The 17,910-nt window shown below is 41.9% G+C and overlaps 1 protein-coding gene across 1 annotated transcript; it reads left to right on the top strand.

The window, feature by feature from the left end:
* The first annotated feature begins 3,010 nt into the window (after positions 1-3,010).
* On the top strand, positions 3,011-16,836 carry DPPA5 (developmental pluripotency associated 5). Its single transcript, XM_072638060.1, has 6 exons — positions 3,011-3,016; positions 10,102-10,181; positions 13,592-13,735; positions 14,222-14,583; positions 14,921-15,121; positions 16,723-16,836. The coding sequence occupies exons 1-6, from the start codon at positions 3,011-3,013 to the stop codon at positions 16,776-16,778; spliced, it is 849 nt and encodes a 282-aa protein (XP_072494161.1). The 3' UTR covers positions 16,779-16,836.
* Positions 16,837-17,910: the final 1,074 nt, after the last annotated feature.

The raw sequence follows: 17,910 nt of genomic DNA, 5'->3' as shown, positions 1-17,910 counted from the left end.
TATTTTGGATGTTTGGGATACAGAAGCCTTGACTTCTATGTCTTTCCCTGATGGTAAGCATTGTTCTTCCTCATCAGAATGGAAGGGAGGAGATATCTGTTCAGCATGAAAGTAACCTTCTATGGTCTTATGTTTTTTTCCCTTTTCTCGGCATTTTCCCAGCCAGTGACTTGACTTCTGAGCTTCCTCTTCACACCCACCTCACCTCCAGTGAGGTGTCCAGCCAGTGTTTGGGGTCTGATATTCAAATGCTGCTTCCTAGCCTCAGGGCTTTCAGCAGGGGCAGAGCTGCTATTCAATGTGAGATTAAGTTCAGGTGCTCAGGTCAGGGCAGGGCTGCCACTCAGGGCTCAGTTCCCTCAGGGGGTTTATGTGGGAGACCTTCAACAATGGACCCAGGCTCCTGCATGCTTTGGGAGCCCCTGTCTGCTGCTGCCTCCACTGCTGCTGCCTCCTGAGGGGGCCTGAGTTATGGGGACACCCTGCTCCCCTCTCGGTCAGCCAAAAAGACCCCCTCACTGACTTTTTGGCACCTGTGGGTGGAGGGACCTGTGTGGCTGCTGGAGATTCTGTCCCTGAAGCCTGCTTGGATCTACTCCTCTTGGTGCCACGTGGCCAAGGCAGGGCTGGGCTCTGCTCTGGGTCTGGTGCATGACAGACCTTTCATGTCAGGTTTTCAGGTCTTTCTGGAACAGAAATCTCATTTGCTCCATTGTTCTGTGGCTTCTGCTGCTCCAGAATTTGTTGGGAGTTCTTCTTTACAGGTATTTTATGGGCTGTGGGTTTGGAGCTAGCATATGTGTATCTTTCTACTCCGCCATCTTGGCTCCTCCCTGATTTTATTTAATCAATGAACAACATTCCCTTCTCTCACTCATTTTCCCCTTCCTACCAATCCCTGAAAACCAACATATCTAATTGGGCAATATTGCCCACTTTGGTTTCTTGGTCCAAAATGTCTAATTTAGTCCAACATCTTTATCAGAAGGTAGGCGATATTCTTCACTGCTAGTCCTCTGAGATGAAGGTTGGTAATGACATCGACTGGGAGCAGTCTTTGAGAAGTCCATTTTTTCATGCCCAGTAGTACTCAGCTGACCATAGGTCATTAAGAGATATTTCTTAAAATTGAAAAAGGACTAGCAGAGAAAGGCTTTACTGGGATGGTGGAACTCAGAAAAATCTGACAAGTCCTTCATTTGTCTGGGCATGGCTCAGATTAAGTCCTTTGTGTGCTGGCTAGTACGAATGCAGCACATGTTCCACCACATCTCCATCTCTTCTGAAGGCTTTGTACGTTCCATAGATGTAAATAGAATGTTGATTTCCTTCTGCTCTAATGTTTCTGCAAATGTGTGTGAGCGGCTACTTGCCTTTATTGTACAGCTCTTTTGTTTTTGTTGTCTTTCCATTCTTGAAGAGGACTAAAATGAGGTCAGCACTTCCTTCTGAGCCAGAGTGTCTGAGCTAGCTCTGGTAATGAGTACTGCCAACCTCATTATCAATGTGTATATCCCTGGAAAGTACTATTCCCAAGGTAAGTGAATTTATCCACAACATTCAAGACTTAAGTCTTAGGGAGAAACAGAGTTGGAAAGAGCTACAGCAGTGGTCACTTACTACTGAGGATGTTGATTTCATTACCTTCTCATCATCAGTATTGTCTCAGTTTACCTAAAAACAATAAAACTTTGTGGATGTACCCTCATAGCAAACATTGGAATTTAATGGATTATGTGATTATAAGAAAAGACAGACAGGATGTGAGTGACCAGGCAATGTGTGGTGCAGAGTGCTGGACTGATTAGATTTACTCTCTGCAGTACAAAGTCCATTTTGAAGAGGACCAGTGCTGGCACAGACAGCCTCTCCAAACTAAATATGGGCATTCAACAAAAGCTGTGACCCCAAGGCAAAATGACTACCAGAACTGTCAGTAAATTAGAGCTCTTCTCTGTCAGTTTGTTGCTAACTTTGAGGGAAGGTTGAGCCAAAACACAGCTGGCAACAGTGGAGCTGAAAAGGAGGGGACGGCTTTCAGAGATTTGGTGTATAGTGCTTCATTTTCTCATCTGGGTCAAAACACTCGAAAAAACACCAAGACTGGTTTGATGGGGAAATCCAGAGGCTGCTAAGTGAAAAACCCAGAACTCCACAGCATTTATCAGCAGGATAGTTCATCCATCTCTAAGAAGGCATTTAATTCCATCAAAAGTAATTTAGGGCCCTTAGGACCTGTATAAAGAAAATGGAGGGACAGTGAGACAAAGGATCCTAGTGTCAGGGGGTGACAAGAGTAAATCCCCTTGAGGGAGAGGATGGAAAGAGGAAGGGGTCCTCCTGAAGACCCTCATAGAACTTGGCAGAGGGAGTGAAGGCAGTAGCATTGGGTGTCCTGGGGGAGGTGAAGGATTTGGGGATGAGGGAGTCCTAAGCTTGAAGATGTCCTAAACTACTTAGGTTGTAAGCCTGTTGGAGAAACACAAGGGGCCAATCTGAACCTTGAACTTTGGGGAGGATGGCCACAGGACAGGGAAGGGCTAATACCTCAAAAGGCTGCAAAGAGGTAGGTGGCTGAGGAAGGGCTCTGCCAGGGGATCACTCACCAATAAGAGTTCCGCTTCAAGGTCAAAGTCGTCAGGCCCTTAGGCTTCTGCCCCGTAAACTCCAGCTTGGTAGGCTCTAGGTCCATAGGTGGCAGGTCAGTAGGCTCTGGCCCTGAGGACCCCCACTTCGGTCGACCCCCCATCCCACTGCAGACCCCTGCTGTGGCTCAGGCCTCGAAGGCACTGGCTTCAAAGGCTTTGGTTTCTTTCTCTGCCTCGAATGCTTCTTCATCTGCCTCTGTGGCTTCTGCTTCTGCTTCTGCTTCTGCCTCAACCACAGCCTCGGCCTTGCAGGTCTCTGCCTCTGCCATGGGCTTTCTGGATGCTGGTGCTTGGTGGGGGCGGCTGAAGCTTTGCTCAGTCAATCCTGCTTCTTCCTGAAGGTCACTCATGCTTGCAGCATCATGCAGGTATGGCAAGAGTTTTGAATTTTTGGAATGTGCTTCCTCTTGAAAGGTCGGAGCAAGAATCCTTCCCCTCTGCCCTCTGCCCTCTGCCACTTGCTAGACCCACTGAAATCATCCAGTACCTTCACAGCTGAAATCACACTTCAACTCCATTCACTCTCACCATTCTCTTGGTCTTTGGCCATTTCTCTCTCATCATCCTATCTTCATTCACCCTTTTCTTTACAGTTAACTAGATTAGGATTTTCTGATTTGTCAAGATGAGGAGAACAAGCATAGGGAGTAGAAAGGAGCCCAATTTGCTGAATAGGAAAGGAACATCTGAAGAGTGATTGAACCTAATGATTAGATCCTTTGTTTTCTCTCCCCCCAGGCTGAAGCACTTCCTTAATTTTATATTCATTTATGAAGTGCCTACAAGGTTCAAAATTGTTAGTTACCTGGGATGCAAAGACAGAAATTAATTCAAATCCTTGCCCTTGGAGAGCTTATATTCTGTTGGGAAGTTGCAACCTGTACCCAGAGGGTACAATTTGTTTCAACATCCATGAAGGTAGGTGAAACAAACATCCTAGGGGTAGGTGAAACAAGCATTGTAGAGGACTTGGAGCTTGGTCAGACATCAAAGACACCAAGGCCATCCACTAAACCCTGGGCCATTGGCAATTGTCCTTACTTTTGTGTGGTCACTGTACTTCCATAACTCTGGGAGAGTGAGGTAATGACTTTGTGCAATTCTGCTTCACTGAATTCCAGTGCAAGGAGGAGTCAAGACATCACCTCATGCTGGCACTGGTCCTCTTCAAACTGAAGGACAGCAATTTACTACTTGCTAATGCAAGGCACCATTTTTCGTGCTAGAGATACAAAGACAAAAATTAGTCAATAGCTCTAGAAGCTTGCCTCTTATTAGGGAAAAATGGAATTTGTACTGCAGAGAGCAAATCTAACTGGTTTAAAATGAAATACACACTTGAGATGGGAAGTATTAAGTGTGGTCATCAATAAAGATGAAGATCTGACAAAGAAGTGGGCCCTTGCAAATGGCCTATCCATGAAGCTGAAAATTCCCTGAGGGAGAAGAAGGATTGTAATGCTATCACCACATCCATTTTCTGACAAAACAAAGCATATAAGCTCAGACCCTCATCCTCTCCTTCCACCTCAATCTCTTCCCCATCCCCCCCCCCAATAGCATGAAATTAAATCAATCAATCAATCAATTAATCAACATTTTATTAAGTGCCTACTTAATAGACATGCACTGTACTAAGCCTTAGGGATGCAAAAAGAGGCAGAAGACAGTCCAAACCCTCTAGGAGCTTACAATGTAATAGAAGAGACAATGTGAAAATATATACAAGCAGTCAATATACAGGATACAGAGTAATTAACAGAGGCAAGGCATTAGAGTTCAGAGGGCTTGGGGTAGGCTTCTAGTAAAAGAATGGATTTTAGTTAGGACTTAAAGGAATCTAGGGAAGTCAGTAGTTGGAGAAGAGGAAGGTGAGTATTTCAGGCCTGGGGGAGAGTCATAGAAAATGTTTGGAGAAGTAGTATTTTGTTTGTGGAACAGTCAGGAAGCCAGAGCCACTGGATGAAGAGTACATGGCGGGGGTCGAGATGTAAGAAGAGTGTAAAAGTAGGAGGGGGCTATGTTCTGAAGGGCTTTGAAAGCCAAATAGAAGATTTTTTTTATTTGATTCTGGAGACTATAGGGAGCCAATGGAGTTTATTGAACAGAGAGATGATATGATTAGATCTATCTGAAGTGGACGTTGTTCCCCCTCCCCACCCCAGCCCCAGGGTTGAGAAATGTCTGTTGAGTTTCTAGGCAGGGTTGGGCCTAGTAGCCTCTTTCTGTTGTGCCCCTTCGCCTAGCAGCCACTCTCTGTTGTGCCCCCTTGCTTAACAGCACCTAGGAACCCCTGTCAAAACTGTTCTGTGAAAAATGTGTGCTATTGGAACTGCAAGGCTGTACTGGGAAGTGCTAAGATGCTTAAAAGGCACACACACCTTTGTTCGGGGCTGCCTCCTCTGAGGACAGCCGCCGGCTAATAAAGACGCTCCCAAATTCTCAATTGACTCTTACCTGTGCTTGTCTTGGTCCGTCCATTTCACTATCTGTGCTTTAATAAAAACCCTAGAACAGGAATTGGAACACATGACTTGAGTCATAGAGTCTCATCAACAGGTTTTGCAATAGTTTAATAAAAATGTGATGAAGGCCAACACCAGGGTCGTGGCAGTATCGGGACAGAGATGTTGCAATGGTGAAATCAACAGGCCTTGACCACATATTGGATAGAGGTGGTGAGAGGCAATCAGGAGCTAAGGATGACATCTACATGTAGAATATGAGGGACTAAATGATATTGGCCTTGACAGTAATAAGGAGAGGAGGAGGAGGAGGAAGGGAAAAGAGTTTATTGGGAAAAATAATGAGTTTATTTTTGGACATGTGGAATTTAAGATGTCAACATCCACTCTGAGGTACCTGAAAGGCAGTTGGAGATATGGGATCAAAATTGATAAATAGGCTGGGGCTGGATAGGTAGATATAATGGGAATTTAAATGTGAAGGTCTTTCCCATTCATTAATGGGCCCATATGACTTGCTTAAATCACACGGAAGCCTAAGTCACATTCGGTGAGAGGAGCTTGCTGAATGGGTGGAACAGGAATGGGGGAGCAGAACTGGGAGGAAATTGGTGAGAGCAGTTAGGGGTAAAGGAGAGAGGTTGCAGGCAGGCAGAAAGAGCTCTTGTGAGTGTTTGCTTGTGGGAAGGGGGGTGGGAGGAGAAGCTTGGGAATGGCTTTGTCCCCTGCAGTGCTAATGCGTATTGACTTCTTGGTTACTATGATGGATTTGACTCTCTGGTGTTGGGATCTGACTTTCTGGCATTCTCAATAAATGTTTTTCTTCTGTCTTCTATATGAAGAGTCTGTTATATTTTGTGATTCAGAACTATGCTGGCATATTCATAGTCACTGTCGGTGCTGTCAGTACAGAGCTAGCAATTACATCCCTGTGAGGTGATGAGATCATTAAGTGATGTAGTATAGAAGGAGAAGAGAAAAAGGTCCAGAAAAGAAGCCTGTGTGACACCTACAGTTAGATGCAGTGATCTGGATAAATAAGGTTTCAGCAAAGGAGACTGAGAAGGAGAATCAGGAGAGAGTAGAGTCCTAAAAGTCTAGAGAGAAAAGAGTATCCAGATGAAGAGGATAATCCACAGTGTTAAAGAAGGTAGAGATGTTGAAAAGAATGAATACTGAGAAGCTACGGGATTTCAGTGGAAAGATGAGAGTACAAGCCAGATTTTAAGGAGCTAAGAAGAGAGTGAGAGGAGAGGAAGCTGGAGGCACCTATTTTAGACAGCCTTTTCAAGGAGTTTAGCCATTAAAGACACAAAAGATAATAAATAGTATGACAGTTAGTGGGGGAGGAAGAATCAAGTGAGGGTATTTTTTTTCAGGATAGAGGAGAAATGAACATGTTTATAGGCAGGAGGGAAGAAGCTAGCAGACAGTGAGAGACTGAAGAGAAGTAATAAAGTGGGGACAGACAGCAGAATGGATTAGAAACCAGAATCCAAAAACATATTGTTTATAAGAAACACAGAGAAACAGAGTTAAAATAAGGAACCAGAATAGAATCTATTCTGCTTTAGCTGAAGCAAAAAAGGCAAGGTGGTGATGATGATCTCAGACAAAGCAAAAGTAAAAATATATACCTTAAAAGAAATAATTGGGGAAACTACATTTTTCTAAAAGGTACTATGCACAGTGAATTTGTGTCAGTACTCAACATAAACGTACCAAATTGTATAGCATCTAAATTCTTAAAGGAAAAGTGAAATGAGTAACAGGATGAAATAGACAGTAAAACTGTAATGGTGAGGGACCTCAATTTACTCTCTGAGACTTAGATAAATCTAATAATAAAATGAACAAGAAAAAATTAAGGAGAAGAATAGAATTTAGAAAAGTTAGATATGATAGATGTCTGGAAAATATTAAATGAGAACAGAAAGGAGTATACCTATTTTTAAGGTTTTTATGACACCTTCACAAAAACCTAACAAACAAATGTAGAATGCAAAAATATTATGTGAATCTTTTTTTTTTTTACTAAAATACAATAAAAATCACATTCAATAAAGGGCCCTTGAAACAAAGGTTAAAAATGAATGGAAAACCAAATACCTTAATCCTAAAGAAGAGGTAGGCAAAGAACAAATCATAGAAATAATCAATAAATTTCATCAAAGATGAGTATGACAGCAGTAAGACAGCATACCATGAATTTGTGAGATATAGCCAAAGCAAGACTTAGGGCAAAATGTATATTTCTAATTGCTTACATCAATAAAAGAGAGAAAGAGTAGATCAATGAATTGGGCATACAACTAAAAAAAACCTTAGAAAAACAATAAATTAAAAATTTTCAATTCAATACCCAAATTGAAATCCTGAAAATCAAAGAAGTGATTAATACAATTAAAAGTAAAATGTACATATATAACTAATGAATAAAACCAGGAGCTAGTTTTTTGAAGGAAAAAAATGCCACAATAAAATAGACAAGTTATTAGTTAATTTGATAGAAAAAGAAGAAAACCAAATTTCAGTATAAACAAATGAATAAGGTGAGTACAAAACCACAGAAGAAGAAATAAAAGTATTTCCTAGGAATGATTTTGCCCAACTACGTGCCAATAAAATTGATAATTTAAATGACATGGATGAATATTTGTTAAAAACATATATAAAATTGCTCACATTAACAAAACAGTAAACAGAATACTTAATCCTATTTTAGAAAAAGAAATTGAATAATTATAAATGAACTCCCCAAGGAAAAAAAATCTCAGGATCAAATGTATTTACAAGGGAATTTTATCAAACATTTAAAAAATAATTAATTCTAACACTCCACAAACTGTTTGCAAAAAATAAGTAAAGAAGGGGTCCTACCACATTCTTCCTATGACACAAATATGATCTGGATACCTAAATCAGTCAGAGTCAAAACTGAGAAATAAAACTATAGATTGATTTCCCTAATGAGTATTGAAGCAAAAAGTTTAATTAAAATACTACCAAGGACATTACAGCATATATCACAAAGATCACACACTATGTAACCAGACTGGATTTATACTAGGAATGCTGAATTGATTCACTATTAGGAGGACTCTAAGCATGTTAATAACAAAACCAGCAAAAATGACAGAATTATTTCAATGGATGCAGAAAATTTTTTTGACACAACACCAATTCCTCTTAAAAACACTAGAAAATATAGGAATAAATAGTGCTTTCCTTAAAACGTTAAGTAATGCCTATCTAGAATCAAGAGCCAGAATTATTCGTAACAGTGACCAGCTAGAAGCCTTTCCAATAGGATAAAGAGTGAAGCAAGGATATCCGTTATCACCATTACTATTCAGTGTACTAGATATATTAGATAGATATACACTAGAAATGCTAGTTCTATCAATAAGTCAAGAAAAATAAATTATAGGAATAAACACAGATAAAGAGGAAATAAAACTATCACATCTTGCATATGAGATGATGATTTACTTAGAACAGGAAGACAGAATTAGAAAATCCATTTAAAATAACTACAGACAGTATCCTATACTTGGAGTGTACCTGTGGAGACACACAGAACAACTATATGAATACAATTACAAAGTATTTTATGCAAGTAAAGAAAGATTTGAATAGTTGGAGAAACATTAATTGCTCATAGGTAGGCTTAGCTAATATAATAAATGACAATACTACAAAATTTACTTATTCAGTGCCATACCATTCAACACAGTAATATTCCTTCACATTCATATGCCATAACTTGTTCAGCCATTTCTCAATTGATGGGTGTCCCTTCAGCTTCCAATTATTTGTCCCCACAAAAAGATTTGCAATTTGAAACTGTGCTCCAAAACCTACTAAATTGTATACACCCTTTGATCCAAATACTTCCACTAGCTTGTCTCCAAAGAGATTAAAAACAGACAAAAAGGACCCATATGTGTTAAAATACTTATAGCAGATCTTTTTGTTGGAACAAAGAATTGGAAACTAAGGGAATCCCCATCAATTGAGGAATGGCTGAACAAGTTATGGTACATAGAATATAATTGTGTTATAAGATATAATGAAGGGGATGATTTCAAAGAAACCTAGAAAGATTTCTATGAACTGATGATATATAGTGAAGTGAGAAGAGCCAGAACAATTTATATAATAAAGATAACATTATAAAACCAAGCAACTTTGAAAGACTTAAGAAATCTGATCAAATGTGATTCCAGAGGATGGATAATGAAAAATACCATCTACCTCCTAAGAGATGCGGAATAATATTCAGAATAAGATATACATTTTTTGGACATAGCCAATGTGGGAATTTGCTTTGCTTGGCTGTGCATATTTGTTACAAGGGTTTTGTTTTCTTTTTTTCTTCCAGTGGGAGTATTTTTGGGGGTGGGAGAGGATGGAAAATAAATTATTGTTAATTAAAAATAGAATTTATTAAACAAAAAGAAAGAACATTTGGGAGGACTGCATCCTGGTTTATTTTTAATTTCTCCAAATCCATTAGATTGTGAGGATTTCTTCATTTTAGTTGGCATAGAAGTTACTTTCTCACACAGTGTGACCTGAGTGTGATAGGGCCTCTGAAAATGATTACTTTTTCATATAGAAGTAAGATTGAGGAGCAAGGGATGGACATTCTAGAATTGGGCTCCTTGCTAAGTCCAGAAGTTGTCTTTCCCCTATGAAAGCCCACTTCTGAATTTCTACTTCTCAACAACATCCTGAATTTGAGGGTGGCAGTTTTTCTTTGGAAGGAAAGAAGAAAGAAAACAGAGTAAAATAAAGGAAAATAAAATGAAACTTTTTCTCTCTTTCCTTCTCCTTCATTAGGTACCTTTACCCATTGCTCCTATGGTGCTGAATAGGTCATTCAGGAGGAAACAGCTTTCTTCAGGTACATCTCCCTCTTTCTTCTCCAACATATTCAACTTTCATGTGTTGTTGGCTTTGGAGATACTGGGTTTTTTTCGTAGATCATATGGATCATGCTGGCAGATTTCATCTTCTTCAGGAACCAGCCAGCTGTTGACCTGGGTTTTGGAAGCCTGAACCTGTAAGCCAGTAATGATCCCCCAACACATGGTGACCACAAAGATCTCCACACCTTGGATGGAATGTCATGCTGGTGTTGGCTTCAGATTGCTTCTTCATCCTACATTTGCGCTTTGTTGCGGCACATTCTGATAATCCAAGTTGAGATTCTTAGTGTGACTATTTGGTGATTATGCATGTGGCCAAAATATTGTGGAACATGGAGAAGATTCCAATGCTGACCATAAGTTTCTTCAGCTTCTAACCTGTTGGAAGTAGAAAAAGACAAACATTCTGAGTGGATCGGTGTCTATGATGAGTTAATGAGCTCAGGGGAATTTCTAAGACTTTAAGTCTCAGATGAGTTGCCTAATTATACTGATGGTGACGATAACAACACTGAGTCAGAAATACTTCAGGAGTCAGAAATACTTATCTTCCCAAGTTCAAATCTGGCCTCAGATACTTACTAGCTGGGTGACCGTTGCAAGTCACTTAACCCTGTTTGTGGCAAACCACTATGGTATCTGTGCCAGGAAAACCTCAGATAGGGTCGTGAAGAATCAGACATGACTAAAATGACTGAACAACAACAACATATGTAAAGAACTGTGCTAAGCAAAGGAAGGCAAAAACAGTTCTTACTCTCAGGGAGTGTACATTCTAACGGGAGAGACAACATTAAAAAAAAAGGCTCACACAAAACATATTCATAGTCGATTAAAGGCAATCTGAGAAGGCAAGATAGCACCTGAGGGGGAACAGGAAAGGCCTTCCTATAGAAAATGAAATTTCAGTTGAGTCTTGAAGTAAGGAAGGGAAACTAAGAGAGTGAAAGGACAGAGCATACCAAGTATGGGGAGCTGCCAGTGTAAATATGGAAAGTGATGTATCATGTTCAAGCAACTGCAAGTAGGTCATAGTAGAGTATATTGAGGGGAGTAAAATGTGAGAAGACTACTATTGTTCATTGTTTTCAAATAGGGCCAATGACATCACTAGAGATGTCTTGACTTGCTCATGAATTGGATTTAAGTGGGGCAGAGTTTAACAATATCATCAGCATAGCTCAGTCATTGAAGTCCTCTACAAAAGTCAGGACAATTGGCAATGGTCTGGGATGCAGTGGGTGACCTTGGTGTCTTCCATATGTCTGACCAAGCTCTAAGCTCTCCATAATGCTTGCTTGAGTCACCTTCCTGAATGCTGGAGCAAATCGTTCTCCTTGGCCCATTCTAACAGGGGAAGTCTTCACATGCTTGGGGTAGACTCCCAAATACTAAATAAAATCTTGTTGAATTAAATTGAATTGAACTCAGAGGATTTTTCCTTAGTGAAACATTTTCTCACTCTCCCCCTCCAATCAGTGCATTTTCCCTACTTCCTGGGGAAGTTTTCACAGGCTAGGGGTAGACATTCTCCTAACTCACCAACAGGTTTGAGGACCCTCAACGTGGTTTAGCCCATTTGTTCAAATGTCTTACTTGGGTGTGCCCACTCCACAGCCTCTTAGAGCCAGAGATGAGAGTTGGGTGAAGGTAGACACCAAAGTGGATGAGCAGCCCTGAAAAGGGCTCTACATGCCCTCACACCAGAGGTGCTATTCCTCCCTGAACACCCCATAAACCTCTAGGAAAGTAGAACTGCACCAGATTATAAAGAGTTTTAAATGCTAAACAGAGGAGATTATAATTGACACCTGGGATAATAGGGAGTCATTAAAACTCACTGACTAGGGTGACTGACCTCAACTCTTGCCAGGACTATTACAATAAGTCTTCTAACTCATCTCTCTATATAGTTGGTTATTGTTCTTTTGTAGGATCTGGAATTCCCCTGTTTGGGGAACTCTGTACCTTCCCAAAGCTGATATCCCTGTGCACTGGGATATTCTTGGCTTCCCCAATCAAAGGAGCTAATCTGGTATCAGAGAGAGGCTGGGAGATCCACACTGGTTATACAGAGTAGTTCAATCAATAGAATTACTTACATAAAAGGGGCAGTCTGGAGTGGCTCCCAGACATAGCCTCAATAGTAGTTCAGTCCCTGCTTAGAGACCCAGGAAAGTCCAGTAATACATATAGAAAACAAAGGGAGGAAGAAAGATACAGTACATTGCTACCGATTAGCGGATATTTTGAATTTCTGCTTAGTAATGAGCTTGGGTGTTAAGCCAGTGTTACTGGGTAAAACACAGGTTTGTGTATTGATCATGTGCAGGTCATAAACTTGTTACTGTGTCCATGTTATGACTTTCATTGATTATAGTATCTAAATTATGACTCAGTGTCTGAATTTTGTTTTTTTAACAGGTCATCATGTCCGTGCTTCCACCTTTCACAGTTTCAGTTTATGGCTTTCACTTACTGTTTTGTTTTTCATTTTTTTTCAAAATGACATCACTATACTATTCTTGTTTTTTACATCAACTATATTTCCTAGTGAACGCTTCCCCACTTCTCCTACCTAAACAAAAATAAAAAAATAGGTGAAGAGGAAAAAGTTTGTCAAAATTAACCAGCGTACTGAAGTCTGACATCACATGTGGTTTTTCCATGCTTACAGCTCCCAACTCTGCAAAAGAAGTGGGGAGGGGTCTTGTATCTATTTTACACATACTTAGATTGGTATTATCTTGTCCTACTAGATTATAAGCACCTTGAGGGCAGGGACCTAGTTTTGGCTTTTTTGGGAGGAGAGGCATTTTTCAAGTCTGATTTTACTCGTAGTCTGTCAAGCAAGTATTTATTAAATCCCTAGTGTGTGCCAGGCACTGCTCTAAGATACAAAGAAGGGAGGTAAAAATCTCTGCTTAAAGGTCTCACAGTCTAATGGGACAGACAACATGCAAACAACTGCTTTACAAACAAGATATCTACAGGATACATTGGAGATAAGCCCACACTCTATGTCCCAGTAATCTCCTGCCTTCCTATCTTCTTACAGGGCGATTCTCTCCCTCCTTCCTTACTTGAACACTCTCCTCCTTTCAGTTTCTTGGAACCCCAACCGACCTCAGTTCCCAAACCAATTTCCGCCGGAAGGCCTTCCTGATTCCTAGAGTTGGTAGTGTTTCCCATCCCTCCAGAAAAACAACAAAAAACTCTGTGTTTATGTTACAGCCTTGGCCAGTGGAAGAAAGGCTGCCTCTGGAATCAGAGGAAAGCCCTTGGAACCCCACTTGTGGCTTGTGACCTTGGCAAGCCATTTTTCTGTTTTCCCATCTGTAAAATGGTGGAGTTGGACTAGGTGATCTTCATACACGTGTATGTGTGTACATGCATGTACATATCCATACATTTTAATATACTTATACATGTATAAAGCACACATATATTTTAATGCACCCACACTTTCTATATGTGTATTTTATATACACACATGTTTCATATGTACTTGTATCATATATATTATCCGTGTCCTCTTCTTCAGGTGCCTGCTACCTAACAGGCTCAACGAGCGCCTGCGGAGCCCATCAGCCCACCCGCTTCTACCTGTCACTCCTCTGCAGTTCTGCCACACGGAGGCTAGGGGGCGCACGGAACAGAGAGCTTGGGCCTGTCCTCCTGAGTGGCAGTCTGGCCTCAGGCACTTACTTAGCTGTGTGACCCTGGACAAGTCACTGTCACCGTTTGCCTCAGTTTCCTCGTCTGTAAAAGGAGGAGAAGGGGGACATGGCCAACCATTCTAGTATCTATATCAAGAAAACCCCCAAAGGGGGTCACGACTGAAACCGCAGAACCTCAGGGGGTTTTGGGGAGGAACAGACGAGAAGATATATTCAGCGTTTCTGCAAACTTTCAGCTTACTAGCTATAGCTGTAGAGAAAACCTATGCAAAAGCGCTATGTACGTGCCAGCTATTATTATACTAATTTAATATTAATTAGTAACAATTTAACAGCTCAATAATTTAATGGATATAAAAATTAAGCATCTTTCTCCCCTTCTCCTCCCATCATTTCCCTCTTTGGTGCACAATCAAATCGGTGAAACTAAAGGCAAATATTTGTTTAAAGAGGAATGAATGAATATCCTTCTCAGTGGCATGGGGTGGAGAAAGCTGGATTCCCAAGCCTGATGGGGGTGGGGGCGATGGGGTGGGGGTGGGGGAGGAGAAGCTCCGCCCCCAGAGGCTGAAGCGAGAAGCGATTGGCCGATTCCGAATCGGCTCGGGCCAATGCCGGGCGGTCCGCGAAGGGGCGGGCCTCTTACCTGTGCCTTTGAAATTGGACTTGAGCTCCTTGAAGCCGCGTCTCTGCTCCGCCGCTGGCCTGCCTCACCTGCCTCGCGACGGCACCATGAGCCACCCGCTTGTTCGGGACGACTACAGCCAGTCCCGTCCTCGGAGACCCAGACCCAGACCCCAAGAGAAAGGCCCCCTGCGCTTCCTGGTGGAGGCTCGGCTCGTGGGGGCCCTCATAGGTGAGTGCGCTGCCGGGCCCGTCCCGCACCTCCGCGGCTGGCTGGGGGGTGGTCTGCTCCCCACGCCCCGGCCCAGCCCCGGCGCCGGAGAGCCCCGAGGCCGCGCTCCTCGCTGCCCACGTGGCCGCTTCCCGGCGCTCGCAGCCGGGGGCGCTCGGCCCCTCCCCGCCCCCAGGGCCCCTTGGAGAACCCTCCCGTCCCGTCCCGCTCCTTCGTGGCTGTACTTGTGGCCCGTGGTGGTGGTGGTGGGGGGTGGTCTCCTCTCCCTGAGTCCTTAGTGCCCAGCCCAGGCCTGACGCGTAGTAGGAGCTTAACTGGCGCTTGTTGACCCACTCAGGGATGAAGGGATCGAGGATTCGAGCCATGGAGACCCTTTCGGGAGCTCAGATTAAAATAGATCTGTTCGCTCAAGAGGAGGACGGTGAAAAGCCCGAAAAGGCAGAGGTGCAAGTGTTCGGGAGCAGCCACTGCAGACTCAGAGCCAAAGAGCTGGTGGAATGCATCATCAGGTGGTACCCACCAGCCTCCCCCTCCGAGGGTAAGTGGGCTGGGTGCCTGCCCGCGTGCCCGCTCCTGGAAAGGACAGATGCTTCCCCATGGCAGGCCCGGCGGGAATTCAATAAATGGCTTGTTTTTGCCCTAATTCAGGAGATGGTTTCTTGGTGGCCTCTTGCTTGGCCTTGGGGATAAAGAAAATAGAAAATTAGAGGAGTCATTGGCCCTTCAATTCATATCCTGGCTCTCTGCCTTGAGTTGCTTGTGATCTTGGGCTAGTCTTTTCAAGTGAGATAAAATGTGTGCCTATGTGCAGAAATATATTGTGTACATGTTTATATGCAATATGTACATGTTTACATAGATATGTACACACACACACAAACTCAGTGGAATGAGTAACTGTCATCTTCCTGAGTTCAAATCCAGCCTGGGACAATTACTAGCTGAGTAACCCTGGACAAATCACTTAATCCTGTTTGCCTCAGTTTCCTCATCTGTAAACTGGGCTGGAGAAGGAAATGGTAAACCACTGTCTCCACCAAGAAAACCCCAAATAGGGCCACAGAGTTTGAACTAAAAAAATGACTGAACATCTTTCTCTCACATTTATATTTGCTTTGTAAACCTGCAGTTGTTAACTTCCTCTTCTGAGATGAGGGGGCAGATGGATTTCTAAGGCAACTTCTAGGTTAGAACTAGGATTTTTATGGTTCTATATATACATAGTAGAGGGAAGTGTCTTCAAGTGAGGTTCAGGTGAACTGTTGTAAATGAATAGAAAGTGCTGATAAGCCACTGAAAGCTTTAGAGAAGTGGTGTTGAATTATTTGATTGAGCCCCAGGTGTATTATAGGGTGATTTTGGAGGACTTAGCAATCAAGAAGGCCAGTAAGAATGATGTCCCTTCCTAAGAAAGTCTGGAGAGATCCGATGATTTGCTAAAATCTTGGGGCAGGGAGAAGAAAAGTGGTGGAATTGGGATTCATTTAGGATTTCATATTAGCTTTTCCTTCCTTTTTTGGAATAGGAGGGTACAGTTGGTGGATGTTACTTCCCTTACTCCAGGAGTTTTGAATTTTGAGTTTGAGATGCTGGCTAAACAAAGGTGGGAGACATTTAGCAGATTTTTGGGAGTAAGATAACATGGAAATCCAGGGATGGACATAAGAGATTTGGAAGTCATCTTCATATATTTGAAGCCATGGGAATTATAAATTTTTTAAGTTTTGCAAGCCTGCCCATTTTACAGATGATGAAACTAAGGCTGAGGAATGTTTAAGTGACTCCCAGGTTACTCTTTCTAGCGTCTGAACAAGATTTAATTCAGGCTTTTCTAAAGCCAAGTCCCAGGGCCCTATCCATTATACCGGCCATATAAGCAATTAGAGTAGGAGTCAGAAAACAGTGGAAGATGTTGCTAAGTCAGCATATGTTGCTTACTAATAAATTGACTAAGAAAAGAACCACCTACTTGCAAACATAAGGGATATGGGGATTTGGACAAAGGTACAAGGGTGAAGAAATGCTTTAATTGAACTACTTACACAACCCTAGATATATGCATGTAAAGGTATGTACAACACCCTAGAGAAATGAAGAGTCATGACCTTCTAGTCACAGGATCAAATCTTTTTCTTTCAGCTGCAGATGAAGCACAGAAGGCTGTTGCCCAGATGTCCATTCAGGAAAAGAAGTAATTTGCAGTCCAGCTGGTTTTTGTTAATTTTATATAAATAAATTATTTGTTTTTTTCTATTTTTTTTTTCTTTTTTGGGGGGGATAGGGTTGGGAAGGAACAATGCCTACCTTCCTGCCTACCTTCTCTTTTCTCTACCTGTTCCTCAAGATGAAATTGATACCTAGGGGTGAGTGGGAGATGATTAATATCTGAAGGAGAGATTTTTGGGTGAAGTAAGGATGGAGAAATGAAAAGGGACCTCAGTATGCTTGAGCTATAGGTTTTAGGAAGTAGAAGTTGGGTTTCCTGTCTGTCTTAAGATAGCTGGGGACATGCTGAAGGCAAACATGGGGATTGTTTGGTTTTCCTTGGCTGTTTTCCCTCTGTAAAGATTATTGAAGTTATGCCCCAAAGACAGTAGTAACTATTTCAGAGCAGGCTGGGGTAAAATAATCCCCATCCCCAGGGTATAATAAAAACTAAGCATTTCTTGTTGATGGTTTGGCTAGTCTAGGAACATGAAGTCATGGGCTAGATAGGAGGATCCAAGTGAAAGATCTTGAGTGTGGTAAGGGAACGGGAATGATTTGATTTAGAGATCTTAACAGGTTTTTTGTTTTTTTTTTGTTTTTTTTTTTTAAGGCAATCAGGGTTAAGTGACTTGCCCAGGGTCACACAACTAGTAAGTGTCTGAAGCCAGATTTGAAGTCAGGTCTTCCTTTATCTATTGTACCATCAAGCTGCCCCTGTTTTGACTAGTTCTCATCAGTGCTTTATTTCCTTGATTTGATCTTTTCTTTCATGAAGTTAGCAATTTAACAGGCCTTTTTTCTTTTTTTTTAACCCCACCTAGGAGGGAGGGGTTCAAAGAGGATAGTCTTTTGCCTGGGGTTGTAACTAGAATATGTGCTTACCTCCAAATCTAGTTAATGGATACTGAAATTCCAAGAAAAATGAGTAACCGGAGGAAGTTTTTTTTTAAAAACCTGAGTACCAGCTTTAACTAGTGCCTGACCACAGTTCTCAGGCACAAAAGGGTATAGGTTCTTCCCAAATGAGAAAATTGGAAATGAAATGACCCATTTCATACATTTCAGTTAACCCATGCTGGCAAATGAATGGGGTCGTGGAACACAATAGATGAAACTGTT

Source organism: Notamacropus eugenii, chromosome 2, assembly GCF_028372415.1.
Source record: "Notamacropus eugenii isolate mMacEug1 chromosome 2, mMacEug1.pri_v2, whole genome shotgun sequence".
In the NCBI taxonomy this organism is placed as follows: Eukaryota; Metazoa; Chordata; class Mammalia; order Diprotodontia; family Macropodidae; genus Notamacropus; species Notamacropus eugenii.
This window is presented reverse-complemented; position numbering and strand designations above follow the sequence as displayed.

Bases quoted from the DNA above. Each gene is read 5' to 3' on its own strand.
- DPPA5 (XM_072638060.1), top strand. The intron at 13,736-14,221 runs GTCTGGCCTCAG...GGGTGGAGAAAG, and splicing joins GCCTGTCCTCCTGAGTGGCA to CTGGATTCCCAAGCCTGATG. The intron at 14,584-14,920 runs GTGAGTGCGCTG...TGACCCACTCAG, and splicing joins GCTCGTGGGGGCCCTCATAG to GGATGAAGGGATCGAGGATT.